The sequence below is a fragment of the Acomys minous genome (genome assembly GCF_964271855.1).
Source record: "Acomys minous genome assembly, chromosome: 9".
NCBI lineage: Eukaryota > Metazoa > Chordata > Mammalia > Rodentia > Muridae > Acomys > Acomys minous.
The window spans coordinates 61352879-61379011 of NC_140490.1; the positions used below are offsets into that span (position 1 = coordinate 61352879).

Consider the following 26133-nt stretch of genomic DNA (forward strand, 5'->3'; position numbering starts at 1 on the left):
CTTCAACATTTTATCTCTCAGCTCTTGGGGATAGCTGCTACTTCTGAAATTAAAATTTTTTAGAATGCAGAATTGTGAAGCCCAGTTCCAACAAATACATCTACAACACAAACTGCTGCACCTAAGGCTCAGGGATCAAATCAGAAGATGGGTGGAAGGATTTTAAGAACCCGAGGAAGAGTAAGTTTGCTGCATGAGATTGCGTCTCCTAGAAATGTCAGTAGCTATACCCCTGAAGCCAAACCAACATGACTGCCTAGCACGACCCAAACAAGAGTGATACCAGTGGACATAACAAAAACTGCGAGGCCTCTGGAGTGCTAAGGAATGCTGAGAGCAGGAGAGATAGTCTTCCCTGGAGGAAGATGATACCAACTGTTCTCCAATACTATATGTTCGGCCCTAAAAGCATATACACACAACAAACATTATACTGACTTAGTTGTATTTATCTATTTAGGACTACACACAATGAAAGAAAAAGAAGCCATGGATTTGAAAGAGAACAAAGAAGAGTATATGGGAGGACCTAGAGGGAAGAAAAGGAAGAGGAAATGATATAATATTATAATTACCTCCAAAAACTTAAACATACTTTTTTTAATTTTTAGGAGCAAATTATAAAGTCACTAGGTTTAATATATAATATACATATATGTTTATATTGTCATTTTAAATATTTACAATGTATTCTTTCAAATAATTCTGTATTTAACAGAAAGGATTTCTGCATGGCATCTTATGCCTTACTAAACTGACAGTAGCTATTTCTATGTTTACACTCATACGCATGATTAATGACTCATATTATTTTGAAAATTCCTGTTTTGATATTTTTAAGGATATTTAAAATCCAAAGTGCCAAAATGATTTTTTTTAAACCTCTGGCTCTTCTGCTTCATTAAGTAAACATAAATAAGCCATGTACCTATTTTAACACTAGTATATTCACTTTATACCTCTATTACACTGGTGGTTTGGTCACCACTGGTCAATGCATATATCACATGGATGACATTGCAATCAGTGAACTGCCACCGAAAAGTCAAAATATAAACAAGCAGCATTGCTACAGCAGCTTAAAGCTGGGATTAACTTGGATCATCTAGTCTTCTGCTTTTAATGAAATTCCCTGCCTTGTATTCTCATGTTTGGGAGAGAGTCCAAAGTTATCTCATGCTAATTTAGTTAGGCAGTGCCCTCCGGGGATGTCACAGGCTTCCCTGACCTCTCCAGAGGAGATGCAGAGAAGGGATGAGGAGAATTAAACATTCCTAAGAAACTGGAAAGCAGCAGCCCCCAGAGAGCTTGCAAAGAAACTAGCTCCAGACTCAGCTGCCAGAGCCTCCAGTCACCTTTTCAGCACTTCCTTGACGTCTCTCTCAGTCCCATCTGGCTTGACTCAGAGGTCAGCCTGGGGACTAGGGAGAAGAATTCAAGGGAGGTCCAGCTGAGGCACATTCTGTCTTTGTCTTTTGCTGTTATCTGAAATACATTTAAAAAGATGGACAGAGTACACTTAAGTCTTGGCTGTCCTTTGTTCTCTGAATTGGCTTTAGATGAGCTAGTGTTTAAGCTTCACAAATAGGAAGCTCCTTTATTCTTCAGGGCTAGACCTTCAGGGTGTTGTTTGTAGAATATAAGCCACCTATGAGCGATTGCTTCATAATTGCATATGCTGCAGAGAATGTTTTCTCTGCATCTAACAAACTGGGAGAGGGCTCTGGGAAATGTTTCCTGTTCTAAAATCATATTCACTTTTATGGTTTATGTATCCCATATAAAGAATTTTAGAAAAACAGGAAAATGAATATTATTAAATATGGAGTCATACTGTAAATACACCTAAGAAGCCACATTTTGTAAACTGTTCATTTTATTCTCTACTAAACTGTATAAAATCTAGTGTTCACTGAATTGAAACTCTGAGAAGGTAGTGTAGGGTCCTGGCTCAACTTTACATTTGAGTCAGATTCCTTAGGGGAACTAACTTCTCAGGAAATTCCTATAAGGCCAGATTGCTGAAATGTCCCAGCTCTCACCCTTCAGTGCAGCAGGGCATCAGCCAATTTTTAGAGTTTTAATTTTTTATTCCTAATATAACCCTGTTTTTTATTAGCAAAGTAGATGGCAGCGCACACCACATGTAACCAGAAGTTCTGGTGAGGCTGACTGTACTCTATGCGAACGATTTTCTGGAAATTCAAGCTGATTACATCTCAGGAAGAGATCCACGGCAGGCACTAGCTGGACCCATCTCAGATCCTCTGTCTGGTTCTGTGCAAAAGTGAGAAGTCACTTTTCAAAGCAAGACAATTTGTTCAGAAGAAAGTAGAGTTTGAGACATTCTGTGGCTAACCCTGTGACTCTGAAGGTATTCTTTCTTCACCATTTGACCAAGAAGACTTGGTTCCCAAGACAAAAGGTGTGGATTCTGACACTGAGGATGTCCCCACATGGGACAAACACCTCTTAGATGCCCAGTTTCCTCACTGCTAAAGCCCAAACAAACCCACCAGATCTCAAAAGTTCTCCAGTGACACTATGCCCATTAGCGTAAGCTCTTAATTTCTGCTTTCTCTGTCCAAAGAGAGAGAAAGGGAGGAGAGGAAGAGAGACTGAGAGAACCATCACAGTAATCGTCACCATCACAAAGTCAGGCACCCCGGTTTCCTTGAAAAGACAAAATCACTCTCTGCTTCAGACATTCACCTCCCATTTCACATAGCTTTCAAGAAGCAGAGCCACCTAAGCCCAATGAGAGGGGACGTGTGCAGTTCGGGTGGAGGCAAGAAGGTCACCAGGGACTAAGGCGTACTTCAAAGGAGCCAGTCAACAGCTTCCACACCTCAACCTTTGACATTAGAAATGGAGTGCAGGACAGGAAGAAAGGGCTCTGTATGGAATCTTGGAGACGCCTTCCCAATGCCTCTAGCTCTCCTGTTATCTCCAGGCGTTGTCCCCAGGGTGTGAAGGAGTTAAAGCGTGCACCCCCATCAGGGAGTGTCTTTGGGCACCAGAGAGAATCTGGCACAGAACGTGTTTTTATGGAACTGCTTATCAAAAACTAAGCTTCTGCTGTTTCGTTTTGACGGGTAGAAGGGGTGGAAAGCTGGCAGAGGGAGCAGGAAATTTGCCTTGTGTTCCTGCTCAGTGGCCATGTGACCTTGCTGCAGGTCAGACTTCTAAGCATGTCTCAGTTTCTCCATCTGTTAAACAGCGGAGTGAGCCTTACTTGATTTTCTTATAAGAGTATTGGGGGAAGCCTCCGGATTATTCTCAGCAGAGCTACAGCAAAAGAACTCTTAGGAGACTCGGCCCTGCTCTCTCCTGAGTTCAGGCTGCCCAGATGCCCTCTTATCTCTTTGAAAGGATTTTAGACCACAGCCCTCAATGCCTATTAATGGGTTGTATTCCTGCCTAACCTTGTTAACACCATCCTAGCACTAGGAAGAGAGTAGAGGAGCTAAGAGGCCTTCTGCCAAAATAAACAGTAGAGCTTGGAAACACTTAGGCCAAGATAATTAGGAAAATGATGTTGAATAAAGGATGGCATTAGGGGTCTGGTATGCTTACACTGCAGTCTGGTTCCAAACAGCACAGTCTTCAGCTTGTGATCAGTTTTAAAAGGTTTTGTTTGTTTGTTTTGGTTTTGTTTGGTTTAATTTGGTGTCTACCATTTAAGGGATTTAATTTGTTTAAATCTCTTGCTCATTCTTTTGTTTAGATGCTACTTACAGGTCTTTCTTTCCCACTGAGAAGTCAAGGTATAAACATATTTTTGTTAAAATCTAGATTACTGTTAGAATGCTTTTTAACAAAGGCATGCCATCCATCAGCAACCAACACATCTCACCATTGAGAAAATAGGGCTACCCTCTTGGAAATGTCTACCTTTATAATACAAATTTATTTTACACACACACACACACACACACACACTGCCAGGAAGTTGTGCTTTCTTCAAAACTTTACCCTACCCCCCTACCCTACTTATTTTGGGCATGGAGTCAGAAATTCCTAAGGATGAAATGTTAAAGGCCCAGATTCGGTTCTAAAATGCATTTTGAAAGAATTAGCACTCCCCAAAATACTGTTACTATGTTTGGTATGATAACATCCCAGGGAATTATCACATCATATCTTTAGGGTCATTATGGAACACTGATCTCTCAGATAGTAACCCAGGAATTCTCTCCAATAATATTATCATTTATAATAGCAACAACATTTGGTAGATCACAAAGTACTCTCCCTATATTATTGGAAGGGATATCTAAAACCCTGTAGCCTTTGTAAGAAAATCAGAGGTGAAATAAGTGAAGGAACTAGTCTAAAGCAAGAAGCCTACCCAGCCACATACCTAGCTGAGTTCTTTTCTCAACATAGTGGGGAGGCTGACTTTCCGTGCTCATCCAGTTCCCTATAAAAATACAACGTTTGGGTAGACAGACACATCCACCTGCCTCAGCTCTTGTGACTGTGGTCTTCTCAGCTCAAACCTCCTGTACGTATTTTGTTTTGTTTTTTTCCCTGGGGCTTGTTAAGTACACATGGGTGTAAGAGTACATCTGTGTAGAGACCAGAGGTCAACGTTGGGGGTATCTTTGCTTAGGGACCACCCCTGAACCTAGAGCTCACTGTTCTGTTAGATTAGCTACCAGTGAACCCTGGGGATCATCCAGTGTCTGCTCCCACCCCCAGCATGTCCACCATTCCTGCCTCTTCATGTTGATACTAGAAAAAGAGCTCTGGTCCTCATGCCTCTGTGGCAAGTGCTTTACCTAATAAGCCCCCCCCCCCAGACCCACAGTGTTGCTTTGAGTTCATGTTCTTACGTTTCCTCACATAAGTCTTTTCACGAGTGTAAGGAATACCTTCTGCCATGCATAATAGGACATGTGTGATTGTAGAAATGCTTCCCTAGCTGCCTACACTGCTTTTATTGCTGAGAACAAGATTATTTCCAACAAATAAACACAACGTTTTCTTAACTCTTAAACTTCAAAAAGCAGAGCAAGACTAGAACAGTCAGGATAGAGTGCCTCTCCTTTCCTGCAGACCTCTAGAGAACTTCCAATTAGAAGAGGGTTGCAGGGGCAGTACCAGCAGGTGGCGCTGTCTCCTCCTGGTGTGCACCTCTCTGAGCCCTGTGGTAATGGGCAAAGGGCTAGGAGCAAATGGTTAGTCCCATGGTAGTTCTAGCGAAGTTCCAGTCTAACCTTAAGTGGGAGTCACTAACGTGTCCTGCAAACAAAAAAACAAAACAAAAAATAAACGAAAACTGGTTCCCATTGCTTTATAGATCTTGGAGCCACCATGATGCCAACTGGGATGTCCTGTTGTCCCCATTGTTTACCCCCAAAGCAATCCAAAGCAGTCCCTTACCGTACTGGGAGGAATACAATACTTGGGCTTTTTTCCCCCTGCTACTTCTTCTTCTTCTTCTTCTTCTTCTTCTTCTTCTTCTTCTTCTTCTTCTTCTTCTTCTTCTTCTTCTTCTTCTAATTCCTGTTTTTCCTCTGGAGCCCATTACACATAAGGCAATCTATGTGCAACAAATAGAAGGGAAGGAGCAATCATGGTGCTGTCACTTACTATTTGTTTGCTCTCACACTGACCCTGCTGTCCTAATATCTGTGCAACCCAGCCTGATAGCAAGGAGACTGCCCTGCTGCGGATCCTTCTCATAGGGCGGACAGATCACTTCTCTCAGGGAGACTCTGGGGCTTTATTTCTATGTCTCTGGAGACTTGATTTACTGGAAGTTTATCTTTAAGACTTAATAACTGACTCTTCTGCCTATGCCCATTCCTCTTACTCCACTCAGAACCAAACTTATTCTTTGTTATTGTAGCTCAGAGTGTACACTCTAGGGGACGGAACATTGGAGCTAGTCAGTTGGGAAGACACAACTTGGCTTATGTTCTGAGTGTCCCAGATCCGCCTTAGAGTGTCTCAGAGCAGGTCTGGCTGTCCCTCGTCACCCTTGCCTACCTTGTTTCTTTCCTCTTCTGCCTCACACTGACATTTATAGAAACAGTAGGATGTGCAGTGGGATTACCATGCCTGTCCGCTGCTTCACTCGAAGGAGCAGTGAAAGTATGACAGCAGTCTGGAGACATGTACACTACTACTGTCATGGTCAGCTTTTAAAAATACTGATTCTTAATTTTCTACAGTAGTAAGTAGATTCTCTCTGATGCCATTCTTTCATAAAATGATCAACATTCCTTAGGATCTCAAAGCAAATACTAAAATCTAGAGAAATGGAACTAAAATTTAGTTTGAATCCTGACAATTTGAGGTATCTTGAGAACTTTCCTCCAAAGTACAATGCAGTGAAAATACCATGTAGTTCTTTGAGAGTGACAAGTGTGAATGTGCTAGGCACAGAGCATGGGAAGACTGTGCACATCGCCCAGCTCCCCAGGAAGGCTCAGATCACAGTTAGTATCTGCCTTTCATAAACACTACTCAAAGTGTTCTTTCTCTGAAGGTTGGAGGCCGAGAGAATGAAGCACACATCCTCTCCAGGCCAAGAGTTGCGTCATTAGCCCTGTGTGATCAATAAGTACATTGTGGTGGTGATTTCATAGCTGATTAACTGATGTGTCTACAAGCCAACACTTGACTTGAAAGGCTGGTCTGGCTGCTCGCTGTGTGAGCGTGGCCTTTGCTAGCCTGCCTGGCAGCCAGCTCTGAGCTGCGTTGTCCCAACCACAGGCTGGGTACAGCCCTCAGTTTCATCTTGAGTAACCCATCAGCCAGAGCAGCCTTCTGTGAAAGAACGAGCATTTTGTCTTTTCAGTCGGTACCAAAAGACAAGATAATTAGTATTGGGAAAGAGGGAAAAAAAAAGAGCAGAGCTACTTTCAATACTTGATTATGGACATTTCACTTTGATAATTGAAATAAACAGGAATGGCAAGCAATATGTAACAACACAGAAAAGCTAATTTGATAGAAACCATCAGTGCATCTCTGTTGTTGTTGAAAGACAGAATTCCTTGGATTCTCTAAAATTGATTTCCATTGCATTGCCTTTGATTTATGTCAGGATTTTTGAGCTTCATCTTGGGGTTTTTGCATTCTTCTTACTGGCTTTCTGTTTCATTTTTAAGAAAGTAAATATTTTAGTTTTGTCTTTTTTTGTTTTCTGTGCTCCGTTCTTTCCTCACTCTGCCACCCTGGCATCGCTTTTAACATCACCAGTTGTTGGGTAAATAAATCATTGTATACTTGAGGGGGGAAAACTGGCAGGAAAACTGAATGTGTTATAAAGAGTCTTGCTTTTCATTACTAGTGGGATTTCCCAACTGGAGTGTCTCTGTTTTATTTTGCCTCCAGCCAACATCTGATGATCAGAGGTAAAACTCTTTGCAAATACTTTCATGTATTAAAAGAACAATATCTTGACACTCACTGACACAAGCAAAAAAGTAAAACAATAAAAACTTTGTTCATTCACATGAAGTGAATGTTAAAATTTTGTTATATTAACAGAAAAAAATGCTCTTAGATCAGTCTTCAATATTGGCCTAAATTATATTACTTATTATATTATATACTTAATAATTATATACTTATATATACATATAGTTAACACCAAGCAATCATTGATATTGGTCAAACTATTGAAATTTTAGTTACCAAAAACAAAACAAAACAAAACAAAAAAACCACATAGTAACCTCCCAGGGTCTAATAAGTTATAGATTTCTCTAAAGATTCCTTAAAACTAATTTTAGCTCTCTCAAGGTTTTCAAATACTTGAGAACATATTTTGATAATACTAATTTATAACAGGCTTTTTCTAGATTTTGTGTAGTCATGTATGCTTAAATTTTATTTTAAAGTGTTCCCTGTGTATCTTTTAATACTTATATTTGTAGAACAAACTTTTTATTTTGTATTTTAAATATTGGAGAATAAAATAGGCTCTTTTATTCTTTAGTTTTAATTTGTTTTGTGTGGATTTGCCTTTCTTTCTCTCTCTCTCTCTCTCTCTCTCTCTCTCTCTCTCTCTCTCTCGTGTCTGTGTGTGTGTTGAATGATGGATGATGGGTAATCTCTCCTGTGTCACTGTACTCACACATAACTGTGACAGTCAATATTTTCTTAAATATGGATGGCTTCCATTTTTTTCTCTGTTGATCAAAAATGTTGGAAAACCAACATGTAGGAATGTGACACATGAGGAGCACAAGCTAGAGTGAGGCAGTAGAGAAGTTTAACCACCCACATTTGCAGAGCTCATATGCTGATTATAGTGGGCATTTTACAAATTTAGCAAATAAAATTAAAGGAAGAATGATCACAGATATTCTATATAAGTGTATTTTTAAAGTCTGATAGATAAACAGCTTCCAACTAGGCACCATGACTTTTGCAATTGGACTCTCTAGGGATACATCTTTGAAGAGTTTCAGTGAATAAGTCAAATGGGACACAGGGTTGCCAGTTTCTAAAATGGTGGCAATCTTGCTTACTATTGCTGTTATTGTTACACAGAAGTTGTAGGATGGTCACAGACAGGAACACATTGATGAGCAACACCCCTGTTCTCATGCTGGAGCTGCCTCCATGGCAGGGTATACTTGAGTAGCCATTAGGCACATGGCACTTCCCCACTGAATCCCCCTTTCAGCCCAGAGCAGATATATGACTTATCCCTAGACTTTCAAGTCTATAACTCATGCTTGGCCTCTAGCTGTCTTCATCTGAATTTGTTGGCACACAGGACAGAAACCAACTCAACAGAGCAGAAAGAGATTTGTCATAGGAGCCTTGGGATACTTCTCAGGCACAGAAAGTAAGACCTGCTTTGCTCAAGGCTCTGTGCTCTTCCCTTATTCTCCATTCTAACTCCTCTACTCTTACAAGTTTCCTCCTTCCCCTGGGCAAGCCTTCCCTCTGCATCAGTAGGGACCAGACTTCAGCAGCCTCAGTGGACACTGCCCTGTTGGCTTGGCTCAGTATCTATATATTTTAAACTATGATTGCTCTGCACTTACCAGGTCTCCATTCAACCACCAAGAAGGTTAGTTAGTCAGGATGCACGGTGACTGGTCACCTGGTTCAGTGACAGCTGCCTTTGACTCACCTTCAGCTGGAGTGGTGGGTGTGGCTAGTCTTACTTATAGGAGGAAACTAGAAAGGAGCTAGGGCTGCTAGCTCTCCAACCCTAACAGTCTAGGTCTTTTCTAAGTGTCTTAAACCCCAACCCAGGCACAACATCTGCTCCGTTCTCCCCTTCCTGAGATATCTCCAGAGCCTAGCACCTAGCAGGCAGTTAATAAATGTCTCAATTGCTTAGTCTGCTGTCTGGGTCAACCTGCATCAGCTCCTCGCCTTCTCTTATGGTAGGTACTTTCTCTAGGAAATGTGTTACATACAGTACAGCAGAAAGCACTTAAGGGGAGCTGGAGCTCCGGCCCCAGCTCTGCGCTGAGTGGGTGTGTGACTGTAGGCGCACTACTTAATCTCTCTGGTTTCAGTTGCTTCATCTTTAGAATGAGTTGGATTGAATGAGAACATCTCTGAGGCCCCTTCAAGCTATAAAATTCTGTGGCTCTGACTAACTGACTGGGGATTTAACTCACCACACCCTTTGCCATTTATGGATACAAGAGTTTTGTCATGGGGATGGACCAGTCATTCTCCCAAGCTACAAAATTATTGTCATCACCCTTCTCCTGATAATAAATAATTGTTTTTGAGCACTTCCTATGTCATGGGCACAGGAGCAGACACACTTTAGATGTGTTAAAACCCCATAAGATAAGATACTCTCACCGGACTACCTTGCCAACAGTTACCTGTAAGCAGCAGGCTGGAATTGCGTCCCAGGTTACCAGACCCGCCCCAGTAGAGCCCTGGGTATTTTCAGAGCAACACTCCAGCTTTCCCATGAACTTGTTGCATATGCATGCTGCATGCTCTCTGGAGCCACCCAGGCCCTTCAGTTAGACTCTCCTGGAGTAGGGAGAGCCAGCAGTTTGTTTTGGTCTGCCAGACAATTTTGATATATGCCAGTATTTGAGAATTGCTGCCATCTTTATCATATTTCACCAAAACCATAAATGTTCTTTGGGTGTTTGTCACAGGTTTTGTGTGGCAGGAAGCAGGCTATATGCTGTCCTTGCCTCTTTGTGGGCAGATGTTACTGCCAATAAAGGAGAACCTGGATATACTAGTTTACAAGTTCATTACCTTTCCTAGGTTGACATGACGGATGAAATGGGTGCAAAAGTCAGGGAGTGGACATAGTGAATAAAGATGGAGGAGAGACAGGATCATTTCTCCAGATGTGCTTTCCAACTCAAAGCCCTGCAGTCTCCCTGCAAGATGAGCAGGCAGGATCAGGGGCGTGTCTCATATAGTAAGTTAACCTTCTGAAGCCTGCTTTTTCCCTTGTGTTGCCCAGTATGGCATGCCTTCATGTGCCACTGAGATCTTCTGATTTCAGCCATGCTATAAGTGCAAAGATTTATAAAATACCAAAGGTATGTGAAATATCTATTTAGTGTTTATATCAGGGTAAAATACTCATTAAAACTAGCTTCTTCTCTTTTGCATTCAGAAAGCAAAGATAGGAAGAAAGGAAGTTTTAAACCCTTTATATTTAGGCTGACCCTAAATATGGATTAGTAATTTTTATTTGCTAGAAAGGAGAGGCCTATGGCAACACCAGGACCTATTGAAAGGAATTACGTTATAGTCTCAAGGTCAGACCCAGGTGATTTGGACAGGGTTGATCAGTATGGTCATTGAAAGGCAAATGAATCAGGAGAGATTTACATAGCACAGCCAGGAGCTAAGAGCAAGGAGGTAGCCAATCAGGTGCTCATTAAATATAAAGAAACTTCCTCCACCATTCTTAGGGCTTCTCTATTGTCCCTGCTGAGCCAGACACTAATTCTAGAGTGACTTACCAGAGTATTTGAGTGGGAGGGATCAGGTAATTGGAAACACCTGACTGAGGTAGGTGGCAGGGTGTGCTCCAGGAAACAACTACTTCTGGGAAGTATGTTTGTGACAGTAGTGATGTCAGGGCCAAGTTAGAACATATGTCAAATTATACCAATGACCTAAAAGTGAGCTTCTACATCCCAGGTGCCAGTCTTTGAATTATTTTTCCATTATATAAACCAGTGATTGGACAATTTTAGGATATATTAGAACTTTGCATAGAAACTGAAAGTATAGAGGGAGGAGTAGCAGTGCATATCTGTGATGTCATAAGGAGGCAGAGTAGGGCTCTTTCCAGTACCAGGACAGCCTGGGCCTCATAGAGCGTTCCAGGCCATATTGAGACCCTGTCTCAAATACATATAGCTATAGGATTTTACTGCAATACCTAAACATTCTTTCAGCATTAGAGTCTTCCTTTTGTGGTAAGATAAATTCTTCTCGAAATAAGTGTAATAACCCCACTCATCCTGCCCCTCTTTTTTTTGCAGTATGACTTTATATCCATAAGAAGAGAAACTCTATTTCCCCTGTTTGTAGTGGACTGACTATAACCAAAGGCTTGCATAGAAAGTGACAGCAGCGTCCAGCCCTTTAAAGGCCTTTAGGTCTGTTTACCTTCCTGGGAACAGCTACCATGTAAAGTTGCTTAGCGTAGGCTGATAAATGATGGTAGTACAGACTGACCATGAGGAGTCCTGAGTGAGGGTAACACTAAGCACCTTGGTCTGGGAGGGAAGTCATCACCATCCCATAGTCCAGCCTGATCCACACAGCCAGTATCACAGGAATCAAGATGAGCCCTCCAGAAGTTCTGGGAAACAAAAAACCTAAGTCACTATGTTTTAGAATGGTTTAATGCAGCCACAACTGATCACTTTAACATTAATTTTCATTGTTTATTTTTCACTCATTGTTTTTCACTCACATTCTATGCATCACTTTTTAAAGCCAGAAACATTGTAATTGAAAACGCCATAAATATTACTTATAGATTCTTAAACTACATCTGTTAAGGATTATCTCAAATATCTTTATAATTAAGTCTTGTTAATTCCACTGAGTAAGAATAAGACCACTACCACAATTTTGTGAGCAAAATTTGAAACAATTTTTATTAAGTACTGGCCAGGACAATGGACACTGGCCGAGTTTATACCTGGGATTCCCAGAGTATGGCCCTGAATTATACTAGTCAGGGGTTTATAAAGGCAAAATCCATGAGGCTACGTGTTCACAGTCTTTGTCCAATCAGAGACAGTCATACATCCTGACATAGTTCTTGCCTGTGTACTGCCACCAAGCAGGTCCTGTGCAGTTGGGGCAACCAACCTGTTTACTGAAGTGAAAACATGTGGCTTGTTATCTTATGTGAAACCCTAGTGTTCTAGGAAGTTATCTGTCCTTGGGCAAGTAGGGCTTGCAGGTTGGAGGCATTTTTGTTTTACAGATCTCTTTAACCTGAGTAATAGAAATTAAAAACATAACATTAGCCCTTACAATGTTTCTCTAGATATCTATAAAGTATTTTAATTAATATATTTATCAATTCCTTGAGAGTTTTATACAATGTATTTTTATACTAGTCACCTTTAGTATACTCTTTTTTTTTTAATGACGTACTAAGTCCTATTTATGCTGCTTGTATATGCCTAGCTATAGAGTCATACACTGGAACATGGTAGAACTATCAAAGGCCACACCCTTAAAGAAAACCCTCCCTCAGAAACCATCAGTTGCCAGTAATGTCTTCGTCTTCATTAGGGTTAGGGGCTAATGAGCCCTTCCCTGCCCCAGGCTGGAATGTTGACTGGCTGGATCAGTGTGACCACAACTGCTATGAGTTCATTACTGTAGCAGTCCTGCCATGACCAGAAGACACTGGTTCATTTCAGTCTTCCTACCCTCTGGCTCTTACAATCTTTCTACCCTACTGTCCTTGATGATAAAGATGTCTCATTGGTGGCTGAACATTCCGCTGACATTTTCTGCAGTTTGATCAGTTGGAAATGTCTGTACTATCCAACGTCCACTGCACAAAGAAACTTCTCTGATGAGGTATGAAAGCTGTGATAATCTATAAACATAGAGATATGTATTTATATATCTATCTCTACTTAACTAAATAGCATTAGTAGGTGTAACCACCGAGAGAGCTCTGCAACTTTGGATTCTTGGCTATATTTACAGTGCCAGACATATTTCTCCTTCTGTGGAATAGGCATCAGATCCAATCAGAATGTAGCTGGTTACCCCCGTACCATTTGTGCAATATTATACTTATTTTGTTATAATCAATCATTATTGTAGTTCACATGACTCATAGCTGGGTGAGACTATTAATAACATCCCCTTCAGTAGCCTATATAGCACCTTCTGGAACCATGAAAGATAACCAGCATAGAGGAAGTTTCCTGGTTGATACCAGTGTAATTTTTCAATGTCCTGTGACTAAAATCATTGGTGTCTTCAACCATAGGCTCTTACTATCAAGTTCTGATGGCCAATTGAGAGAAATAGGAATAATCTATATTGTTTGGGGAAACTTCAGGATATACCTAACCAACAATTCAAGGTGGGGTATCCCACATCTAACACTGGTCTTTTTATTTGACAACCAACGGCTTCTGGGAGAACTATCTTTTATACATTATTCACAAATTTGATGTAGCTGAGAATGATCTTGAACTCCTGACCCTTCTGCCTCTACTTCTCATGCATTAGAGTTGCAAGTGTGATCCAGAACACATGCTTTAAAATAACAAAGGATAATTCTTTATACACTCATTCACAGTATGTGATGTTGAGCATTATATCCAGTTTGTTATTATTTAGCCTTATCTTCTGAGCCATTATGCTTTAAAAATGAGTATGAGTAAAGAAATATCATATCTAAATGACTAAACTATTTGAATTCAGTATTATTTTCTCCTTAAAACATTCTGAAATGAATAACAACAAAAGCCATATTAAGAAAGAATTAACCAGCTTTATTGTAACAGTAATACGTAACTTGAATTACAAAAATACTATTGAATGTGGGCCGATGGCATTAAATTTAGCAGAACACACACACACACACACACACACACACACACACACACACACACACACACACACACACACCTGTCCATTAAGTACAATAAAAATATTTTGAAAAAACAAGCTGGTAGTAGTGATCAGGAACACTATGGAAGAGAAAAAAGAAAATAAGAAATTGAAGTCACATGCAGAGCAAAATTTAAATATCACTGAAAACAACCAAGTGAATAGGATGAGGAATTCACATAAAATAACAAGAAAACACAGTCAAAAAGGTAATTAGACAGGAGGTGCTACATACAGAGGTAGAACAAAGAAGATACAATGTATGCAAAATAGGTATGTCTAGAAAAGAAATGGAACAAGTAGAAGAGACCAGATACATTCAGAGTTAAGTGGAGGTAACTAAATGCTGTTGAACTAAGCACACACTTGCGCTGCCAGCTAGAATAATAGACTCTGCTTGCCTGTTGAACATGCACTGATCCCAGAATGATCATCACACATGAGGCTCTTACAGGTTTTGAGAGAGAAAATTAACTACAATCTTAGAATTTGCTAGAATAAAATAGGGTCATAGCTGCTTCCTTTCAGAATACAGTGTCAATGATAAGCCAACAAAAATGGGGAGCGGGAAGTGTACAAAGCTAAGTTATGTTATATTGCTTAGACACTTTTAAGAATATCTTTTTTTGTTGCTATTTGGTTTTTTTATTTGTTTGTTTGCTTATTAACATATATTAATTTTCCCTTTTCTTGAAAAGAGAGTCTTTTCTCAAACACTACATCCTGACTAGTTTTCCCTCCCTCAACTCCTCCCTGTTCCTTCCCACCTTGTCTTCCTTCTAGATCTACTCCCTTTCTGTCTCTCATTAGAAAACAACATGCTTCTAAGAGATAGTAACAAAACATAACAAAATAAAATAATATAATATAAAAGAAGACCATCACATTAAAATTGGGCAAAGCAAACTGACAGAAGGAAAAGGGCCCAGGAAAAGGCACAAGAATCAGAGGCCCACTTACTCACACTCTCAGGAGTCCCATAAAAACACAGAACTGCAGGCTATAACAAATATGCGGAGGAACTAGTGCATGCCCTTGCAGGCCCTGTGCTGGCCGCTTCAGTCTCTGTGAGTTCATATGAGCTTTGCTCAGATGATTCAGGGGGCCTTATTCTCCTGGTGTCCACCATCCCCTCTGGCTCCTGTACTCTGCCTCCTCCTCCTTGGTGTTCCCTGAGCTCTAAGGGGAGAGAAGTTGATGAAGACACCTCATTTAGAGCTGAGTGTTCCAAGGTCAGTCTCTCTCCCTGTCCCTGTCCCTGTCCCTGTCCCTCTCCTTCTCCCTTTCCTTCTCTGTCTCTCCGTCTGTCTGCCTGCCTTCCTGTCTCTCTCTCTCTCTCTCTCTCTCTCTCTCTCTCTCTCTCTCTCTCTCTCTCTCTCTCTCTCTCTCTCTCCCTCCCTCCCTCCCTCTCTCCCTCCCTGTGTGTGTGTGGGGTGTGTGTGTGTGTGTGTGTGTGTGTGTGTGTGTGTGTGTGTCTGTGATATCCAACTGTGTTGGGTTCTGTTTTTTTCCCTTCTGTTGCAGGAGAGAGTTCTCTGATGATGGCTGAATATGGTGCTGATCCATGAGTATAGCAAAATATCATTAGGAGTCATCATTTTATCACTCCTTTTCCTAACCAGTGCTATTTGGTTTTATCCTAGGTCTCTGTGCTGTCTAGTCTCTGGTCCTTGGTCACCCAAACAGTGTTGGGTATAGTTCCATCTCATGGAGTGGATATTAAGTCAAATGAGACATTGTTTGGTTATTCTCACAAGCTTTCTTCCAACATTGCCTGGAGGTCAAAGGTTGTGGCTGGGTTGATGTATATGTTTCTCTTTGGTAACTTGCAGAGTATCTTCCAGTACCAAAGGCACAAGAACGTACTGGTGAAGCTTCAGTGTAGGCACTAGCTCACCCTCTCCATATTCTATGAGTTATGTGGGTGTTGTCTTCAGCAATAGGGCCTTGCTGTCAGTGTGTGGAGACCAGCCCATTGTCTTGGCAACAGGTGGGTTGTTGGGGATGGGCCCCAGTTATTCTCAATTGTACGTAACACAGTCCCAGTACTGTAAGCTTTGGTGACAAAGAGATGGCCTATTTGCCCATTATTTGGAGACTTCATTAGGATCACCTTTATATATTTTAGGACATTGCCACTATACTAGGTGTGCCCGCACCTATCAAATGACCCTTAGTTCTAGCTGTCTCTCCCTGCATTCCTTGATTCTACCTGAGCCCCCTGTTCAGTTTTCCTTACCCCAAGTCTACTCATAAAGTCTGTTCTATTTTCCCCTCTCAAGGAGATTCATGTGCCATGCCACGCCCCACCCCAGTCCCTTCCTCTACACCTAACCTCTCTGTGTCTACGGATTGTAGCTTGGTTATCATTTACTTAAAGGCTAATATTTATTTATAAGTAAATACAAACATATGTATCTTTCAGGGTCTGAGTTACCTTTTTCGGCATGATTTTTTTTCTAGTTCCATTTATTTACCTACATATTTCATTATGCCATTTTTTTAAACTATTACGTAATACATCATTTTGTAAAAGTACCACATTTTCTTTAGCCATTCTTCCTTTAAGAGACATCTAGATTGTTCCCAATTTCTGGCTATTGTGAATAGAACAGCAATGGACATAATTAACCAAGTATCCTTGTGGTATGGTGAAGTATCTTTCAGGTATATGCCCAAGAGTGATTGTCTTAGGGTAACTAATGGGGAAAGGATTTAAGTGCGGCTGGCTTACAGTTTCAGAGGTTTAGTCCATTATCATCACAGCTGGAAGCATGGCAGTGTCCAGGCAGACATGGTGCTGGAGAAGGAGCTAAGAGTTCTATATCTGGATCCACAGGCAGCAGGAAAGAGACAGTGAGACAGTGGCCAGCCTTGGGCATCTGAGACCTCAAAGCCCTCCCACCCCCACCCCTGTGACACACTTCCTCCAACCAGGCCACACCTACACCAATAAGGCCACACCTTCTAGTAGTGCCAGTTCCTATCAGTTTGTGGAACCATATACCATCACAGTGGTATAGCTAGATCTCAAAGGAGATAGGTTCCATCTTTCAGAAGAACTGCCACCCTGATTTCATAGTGGTGGCTGTCTCAGTTTGTACTCCTCCCCCCACCCCCCAACCCCCCCACCCCCCCCATCCCCCCACCCCCGCCACAATGGATGAGTGGTCTCCTTACTCCACATCCTCACCAGCATGAGCTGTCACTTGTGTTGTTGATCTTAGCTATTCTAACAGGTATAAGATCTAATGTCAAGGTGGGTTTGATTTGCAGTTCCTTGAGGATTAAGGATGTTGAACATGTCTTAAAGTGTTCTCAACCATTTGAGTTTCCTCTGTTGAGAGTTCTCTGTTTAGATATGTTCCTCATTTACAAATAGATTATTTGTGGGTTTGAGTATCTAGTTTCTTGAGTTCTTTATATATTTTGGATATTAACTCTCTATCAGATGTGGAATTGATAAAAAAAAAATATTTTCCCATTCTGTAAGATACTGCTTTGTTGAAATGACATTGTCCTTTGCCTTTCAGAAGTTTTTAGTTTCATGAAGTCCCACTTATTAATTGTTGATCTGAAGAATTTCTTATCTATTAGTTCTTCCTAGTTGGTAGCTGTATCTTTAGAATAGCTAAAGGACCATCACTCAGTGGACTTTGTCTACATGCCAGTGGCTTTGCCCATGAATAAACTTAGAGGGCCTTTTTTTTATATATGCTACTTCCTTTTGTTAATACAGTTTTATTTGTCTTAATTGGGTTATTGGATTTTTGTTTCTCCGAAAGGTCGAAGAGCTAGGCATAATGCACATGCTTGCAATTCTAGTACTTGGGGGGTAGAAGTAAGGAAAATCAGGAGTTTATAACTACCTGAAGGTACACATAGTGAGTTTGAGGCCAGCCTGAACTTGATGAGAGCCTATCTTGATACAAAAACAAAGAAATAAGTTGTAGTAGAGGGATTCTCCTGGGCTAATCCTGAAACTCACCTACTTGAGCCTAAGGCTTGGCCTGTCTTACATCCATTGAGGTGTCAACCCAAACTGTAACTACCAGGCTCTCATTAAAAAACAAATAAACAAACAAAAAAACCTACGAAATAACGTCTAAATATAAGGAACACATGAGAGTGGTCCCATGTGCATTTTTTGTTTTTAACTTTTGATTTGTTCAAATCTACACTTTATGGTTTTTGGTTTTTAGTTTTTCAAGACAAGATTTCTCTGTGTAGCCTTGGCTATCCTGGAACTCTATCTGTAGACCAGGCTAGTCTAGTCAGAGAAGCACCTGCTCCTGCCTTCCAAGTGCTGGAGTTAAAGGTGTGCACCACCACTGCCCAGAAAATTCACATTTTAAAAATCATTCTTTTGTTATAGATTTTTGTTTAGTTGGTTGGTTAGTTTGGTTTTTGTTTTTGTTTTTCTTACTAAAGATAAAATTCATGGTCTTGTGCATGGTGGGCAAAATGCTGTGCACTGAGCTATACCTCCAGACTCTATTAGATGATCTGTGTTAGAATTATCGCCTTGATTTTTCTCCTCTGTATAAACCTTGTTTTTATGACAGCTATACATAAGCACAAAACACACCAAGCTTAAAAAAGCTGCAGTCAAATACACATAGTTAAACATCACCTTGATTAACCAATCCTGTTATTCATGGGCGCCGACTCAGTTAATCAGTGTTTGCGGCCTGGATACTGAACTGGAGATTAACGGCAAAGTGGAAGCAATTGTAGAATCCAGATTTTTAAGACAAACACACATCTACCCCAAAAGGCATGCATGGAATCAGTGCAGTCAGTCGTCTGTGGTGATGTACTTTGGGTTTTCTCCTTCACTGGGCCACTGTGAACAGCCAGTAGAGCTGGTAACTTACTAAGCAAGGAAGACTGGCCTCACCAAGGCCTCCAGAACCTCATGTATTCATGAGTACCATTCAAAGAGCTGAGCGTTGTTTTTGTCTGAAACTATTAAATGTAAAATTGTTTTTTATTTCTCTAAGTTAGATTTGTAAAACAGATTAGCTATTTGGTTACAGGAAAGCACATTACAAATATAGTATCTATACTTATTTTAACTTAGCTGTCAAATGTCGATTGTATAGCATCAGAGTTCCCTTAACCTCACAGCTCTTGAATGAAAATAATCTTGAGATGTGAGTTGAAAATTGTATTATTCTCTTGCCATTGAAGGACATTTTCTTGGGGAAGAATCTTGCTCTAGTACATCCCTTAAGTGATTTGCTTTGCTCCCTGTGGGATGGATGAAAAGGCAGGAGACTCTGTGTGTGTGTGTGCATGTGTGTGGGGGCTGGTAATCAAGTCAAGGCTGAAAGTAAGTACGTATCTGAGGAAGTGGCTGAGTCAGTCACATCCTTAAAGGGCACCAAAAGAATGCAGAATGACTCCCGCTTTTCCTCTTTGACTGCTTGAGAGACAGAAGAGAAGGCTGACCTCTAAAACATATAACCTCAAGATTGCTTTTGCTTTCAGAAGCCAAAGTTAGGTGGCGATTTGCTCACAGCCTGTGGCCCATCCTGTTATGGGTCGTGTGGTCCCACATGTGAACAGGAAGGTGAGAATGGGTGAACTCTCGCCTTGGTTGTGCCATCCATCAGAGAACAAATGGAGCAGATCAGTGTGTGCAGCTGAACACAGAGGCGACGGCTGTGTCCTCCTCACACAGGAGCCTTTGTTTCCCGGACATGATCTGGCATTAGGAGGGGATGCACTGCGCCTGGCTTTGTGGCAAATTACTAACCCATTATCACACTAGAACACAGGATCATTTATCTTCTAATCCAGAGTGTCACCTGTTCTTCATTTACCAGTCAATAATCATTAATTATGCTCTGTGGAAATTTAAACAAAGCCCTTTCCCTCTGTTAAAACCAGTAAACTCTTTAGCAATAACAAATAGATCTGGAATTGTATATCCTTTCCCTCCCATTCCCAGACTGGAGTCTGGCACAGTATGAACTGTAGAGGAAATGCCTAGAAATTGATAGGTCAAAGGCCGCAGATAGTCTGATGGAAAGAAACAGCAGACTCTTGGCTCTGGCTCTCATGCAAGCAAGAGGTTCCTGCTGATCTCCATTCCTGCCAGAAACACACCAGTTCTAAGGACCTGGCATTGCCTCATGTAGACAGACCTACAATGACCAGAAGCCATGCTTATCCTTTCATTTCTACTAAGGTTTTGATTCCTTTCACATGAAAAGGAAAAAAAAAAAGAAACCCTACAGTAGATTTGAAGAAGAAATCAGCTGAGTGATCCTGAAATGTCTCTAAAATGTTATTTTTAGGATGGAAATCTGAGTAAAAAACACTTAATTGTATTTACTCTGTTAACATCTAATCCCTTACACAAAAGTTCAAACAGCAATTCCAGCTAGAAACATAATTTTTCCTAAAACTCTAGAAATAGTTTTTAAAAAGCCAAAGTATGTGATGTGTGTGGGGGGGCATGTATATATGTATTATATGTTTTTCCCTTGGCATGCTGCAGGTTTCCGCCCAATCAAGAAAGATAAAGGTTGCCTTAGTGGAAAAGGACACTAAAGAGCAGCTTTGGCCCAGATATGCCACTGGTGCTTTGTGTGGCTGGTTCACAGGAAGCCCAGTGAGACATAAGATCTCATCCCAGTGGCAGGACTGAGGACTCTGGTTCAGAGCATGGGTGCAGAGGTCATCTTTCTGAAACAAATTAGGAGATGGCATACATTCTACAAAATGAGGAGCATGAGCTAGCAGAGCCTACAAGGAGCCCCAGCCCCAGGCCCCTGTTCGAATGCCTATGTCCATTCCAAGTAATTCACCTCTATTCCTTCCTTTGGCCCTCAGTGCTTAATAGTAAGCAGAGCCTCCTAAGCCATGCGGACACCATCTGCTGGCAGCCTGTATTTTAAAAACTGGTCACATTTTATTAGTCATAGTAGTGACAGTATAACATTTAAAAAGTATTCTCACTGACTTTATCTTTTTTCAATTATTTCAATATATTGCTCCAATTTTAATAAGTATTCTCACTGATCTTTTAGTATAAAATGAAACTATAGATATTTCATTAACATGAATAACTCTGACTATTCATATGGGCATGCATGTCCCAGAACGTAGGACAGGCAGGAGGATCATGAATTTGAGGATAGCGTAGTGTGTGTGTGTGTGTGTGTGTGTGTGTGTGTGTGTGTGTGTGTGTATGTGTGTGTAGGGGGGGTATTTTTCCTCACTAAGACAATATCTTCTGCCAGTTTCTTTATAGCGTGTCACTGACTCGAGGTCAAGATTATTTCCACTGTCATACCCAAATGTGCTACAAGGCATGGAAAATTGCCCAAGTTTTGTTTTCCTCAGAACACAAATATGATATAAAGCAGTAGTGAACCAAAGGTATTACCTATAAGAAATAATTTCAAGGGGAAGACTATATACATTTTATTTTGTTAAAGGGTTTGTGCATAAACAAACAAATAACTAAATAGGAATTAAATTCTTGGTGAGATTTTCTGAGAGACGCTGGGCTGGCGCACTGGCTGTGGTAACTAGCCGTAGTTCTTCCAGTGGTGGAGAGAAGAGGCTCCGTGAAGTCGGTCTCTCTAATTTAGGAAGGGTGCTTCGCTAAGCAGTTCTCTGAGGCTGTGTCACACTGAAATGCAGACTCTTTTTTGCCTATTTTTATTCTGAGAAATGGATAATAATAAAGAAGATAAAACTTTACTTTTTTTTTCTTCAGATTTGAGAGCAGGAGCACATTTGCTGGCGATGAAGCCCAGAGCGTGAGCTGTGCACTGAGCTGTATCTTCAGCCTTGCTGTCTTAGAGAAACACAACCACTTTCTTGTCAGACTCCAACTACACCTATTTTTTAAAAGTGTGCGTGTGTGTGTGTGTGCGCGTGTGTGTGTGTGTGTGTGTGTGTGTGTGTGTGTGTGTACATGAGTGCAGCTGTCCATGGAAGATAGAGAGGTCAGATCACTGGAGCAGGGAGTGGGTACTGCCTGATGTGAGAACTGGGAGTCAAGTTCCAATCTTTTAGGACACAGAAAGTAGTATGAAACAACGAGCCATCTCTCCAGCCCCATAATCTGTATCTCGTGTGTGTGTTTGTGTGTGTGTGTGTGTGTGTGTGTGTGTGTGTGTATGAATAGATATGTCTCTGTAACATTAGACACACACACACACACACACACACACACACACACACACACACACACACAGTTGATCTATAATTCTAAGCTATGGAAACTATAGGCCTACCTGCTACTGATAAACAGTTTTCTAAGAAAGTAGAGTTAATTGTGGCAGTTGCTCCCAGTCCATGATTCAAAATTCTGCTTCATTTGTGCCAGCTGTGTTCTTTAACTCTCAATATGTCCATTTCTGTCACAGTATGAAGGTTGAACATTCCATGTTGGCAATTTGTTAAAGTGCTAGTAGTTCCTATTATGTGACTGTTTTTCTGTTAATGTTTTTTGTTTGTTTCTTTCTTTTTTAGTGCTGACCTTTCAACTTCATTGTTGGGCAATGGGATTCTACTTTTTAGGAATTTTAATCTGTTCAGAAGCCCTCTTTCTTGCCTGCTGTTCATAACATGAAGGACAACTCAATAATGCTTTTGGTTATTCTTGAACACTCTTACATATGTAAAGGTTATTCACTGGCCACTGGTCAACCTTTTCCTCTTAAGTTGTGATCTGGAGACCTGCTGTGTAGGGCTCTCCTGCTCCGCTGGAAGTTAAGATTCCTAGAATCCATAACGAAGCCAAGTGTTCACACTCAGGTTTTTCTGATGTGAATTAAACTATGAGAGCCATCTTTAGTAATTAGAACACCTCATTAAGTTCACACCCATTTCTAACTGTACCCTTCTGTATTCAGTTATGTGCTTTGGGAACCTTGCATTCGCACAGTGATCAGAGCATAACTTTCACACAGCTTTGCTTCTTTCTCTCTAGGCCATGTGGCTGATGTTACAGAGTGAGGAGCCGGAGGACTTTGTCATAGCTACTGGGGAAGTTCATAGTGTCCGTGAATTTGTGGAAAAATCATTCATGCACATCGGGAAAACCATTGTGTAAGTACGCCTGCTGGTGGCGTGCTGCTTGCTCACCAGGGGTTTGCTGTTCACGCTCCTCCACATGGTTCTGCGTCCTCTCCCTCTCTCAGCCTCTTAGGAAGCAATGCAGGGGTCTCTTTAGGAGTCTCACATCCAGCTTCAGTTAGGGTGTCAACTCTACATCAGCTTCTAAGCCCCGTCTTCTCAAGATTTACTTTTTTATTTTTAATCTCTTCTTTCATATTTCTTTTATATATTAAAAGTCTGTAATCACCAAAAATCTTCAGAAGAGTTTCAAATATGTTATACTTTTCTTTTCCCTGGGCCATTAACAATAGCCAAGAGCTAAAACTCTGTCATCCTCTACTTGTGTATATCTCTTAAAAATAATGGCGTTCTATCACATAAACATGATAAGCCGTCAGATCCTGGAAACCCAGATTGAAATGTTGCTTCCGTCCAGTCAGCCTTCAGATCCCATCAGCATTCCTGCAGTTGGTGTACGGCTCTTTATAGACGCTTACCTAGTGCAGCATGCACTACACATGCTTGCAACATTGCAAAATTGGTTTTTTTAATATATAAACAATAGTGATAAATCACTGCAAATAATTCTTTTCCAGTTTAACTATAATATACAATTCGATTGCATTTATCACATTCATGGTGCTATATGCCCATTATGACTATCTATTTTCCAAACTTTTCCATCACACTAAACAATAAACACAGTAACTCCTTTACACTCTTCTTCCTTCTAGTACCTGGTAGTTTCTACTGTTGTCCATCTCTGTGAATTAGCTTGTTATATAGCTCTTGGCAGTGTGATCTTTCACATTTGTCCATTGTGGTCTCTCCTTTGTACTTATCATAATGCTTTAAAAATTAATTTATGTGGTAGCATTTCATTTCATTTCTGGTTTTTTGTTTTTGTTTTTGTTTTTGTTTTTAAGACTGACCAATAGCTGAATGTAGTGGTGTCAGCATATAACCCCTGAACTCAGTGAGCTACCAGGAATACTAGGGCGCAAAGCCAGTCTGAGCTACATATCTAACAAGATGCATTTTTGTAAAGACAAAAAGACTTAATAATATTCTATTTTGGGTACGTATCATATTTTCTTAATCCATTCCTCTGTTGCTGGATGAGTTCTTTCTACCTTGTAAGCTATTGCCAATAATACTGATGTGAATATTAATTCATAAATGCCTGTGTCGGTTCAGCCTTCAGTTCTTTTGTGTGTTGTAGTTGGGTTTAGAATTTATGTGTCATATGGCAATATGTTTAATTTTTTAAAGAGAACAAAGATTTTCTTTTTTTTTTCAAAGACATTTTTTGTTCATTTGTTTTTATTTGTTTTTTTTCTGTTTTTTGTTTCTTTTTGTTTTGTTTTTTATTAATTAATGAATTAACTTTATATCCTGGTGGTAGCCCCCTCCCTTTTCTCCTGCCAGTCCCCTCTCCTTCTCCCCCTTCTTCATTCCCCTATTCCTCAGAAATAGGGGGGCCCCCATTCCCACCTACCCCAGCTCATCAAGTCACATCAGGACTGAATGTGTCCTCCTCCCCTGTGGCCTGAAAAGGCAGTCCTGCCAGGAGGAAGTGGTCAAAAAGCTGGCGATAGGGTCCATGTCAGGAAGCGCCCCTGATCCCCTTACTAGAGGATCCACATGAAGCCTGAGATGCCCATCAGCTACATCTGTGTGCGGAGCGTAGGTCCACACATGGTCCTTGGTTGGTGCCTCAGTCTCAGCAAGCCCCTCTGGGCCCTGGTTAGTTGGCTCTGTTGATCTTCTTGTGGGGCTCCTGTCACCTCCAGGTCTTTTTCTCCCCGCTGCCCCACTTTTCCACAGGACTCCCTGTGCATCACCCAGTGTTTGGCTGTGAGTCTCAGCACCTGTTTCAAAACACTACTGGGTGGAGTCTCTCAGAGGACAACTATGCTAGGCTCCTCTCTGAAAGCACAGAAGATTATCCTCAATAGTGTCAGGAGTTGGCTGTCTCCCATGGAGTGGGTCTTGGGTTGGGCCAGGCATTGGCTGGACATTCCCTTAATCTCTGCTCTATCTTTCTTCTTGTACATCTTGTAGACAGGGTAAATTTTGGGTCACATTTTTTTTGTGGGTAGATTGGTATTCCCCTCCCTCTACTAGACTCTTACCTAGTTAGAGGGCATCCTCTTCAGTCTCCATGGCCCCTGATACTAGAAGTCTCTGCTAGAGTCCCCTTCATATCCAGCAGGAGCCTGCCCTGACTTAGATTTCCATCCTGTCACATAGATACCCTCGCCCACAGTTTCTCTTTTCTCTGCAAGCCTTCTGTTCCCCCTTTTCCCCTCTCCCCAGGTCTGATCTCTACCCTCATTTTTCTCTGTGTTCCCTCTCCTACCTTGTTCCCTTTCTTCAGCCACTACTGCTGTCTGTTCTATTTCCCCTCCTGAGTTAGATGTAAACATCCTTCCTTAGGTCTCCTTTGTTACTTATCTTTTTTGAGTATATGCATTGTAGTATGTTTATCCTGTATTATATGACTAAAATCGACTTATAAATGAATACATACCATGTGTGTCTTTCTGGGTCTGAGTTACCTCACTCATGGTGATCTTTTCTAGTTTCACCCATTTGCCTACAGATTTCATGATTTCTTTGTTTCTAATAGCCAAATAGTGTTCCATTGTATAAATGTACCACAGTTTCTTTATCCATTCTTTCAGTTAAAGGGACATTTAGATTGTTTCCAGATTCTGGCTATGAGCAAATGTCCTTGATGTATTGTAGAAACAACTTTTTGAGTATATACTCAGGAGTCGTATAGCTGAGTCTTGAGGTAGAACTATTCCCCAATTTTCTAAGAAAGCGCCACATTGATTTCCACAGTGATTGTGCAAGTTTGCACTCTTATCAGCAATGGAGGAGTATTCCTTTCTCTACATCCTTGCCAGCATGTGCTGTCACTTGAGATTTTGATCTTAGCCGTTCTGACAGGTATAAGAT

The 26133-nt window shown here is 41.0% G+C and overlaps 1 protein-coding gene across 1 annotated transcript in view; it reads left to right on the forward strand.

The window, feature by feature from the left end:
• Window positions 1-26133, forward strand: part of GMDS (GDP-mannose 4,6-dehydratase) — a 526050-nt gene that overhangs the window by 383552 nt on the left and 116365 nt on the right. The window contains exon 8 of the mRNA XM_084796267.1: window positions 23039-23157. Coding sequence (XP_084652393.1) covers window positions 23039-23157 — 119 coding nt within the window. The remainder of the gene's footprint in view (window positions 1-23038; window positions 23158-26133) is intronic.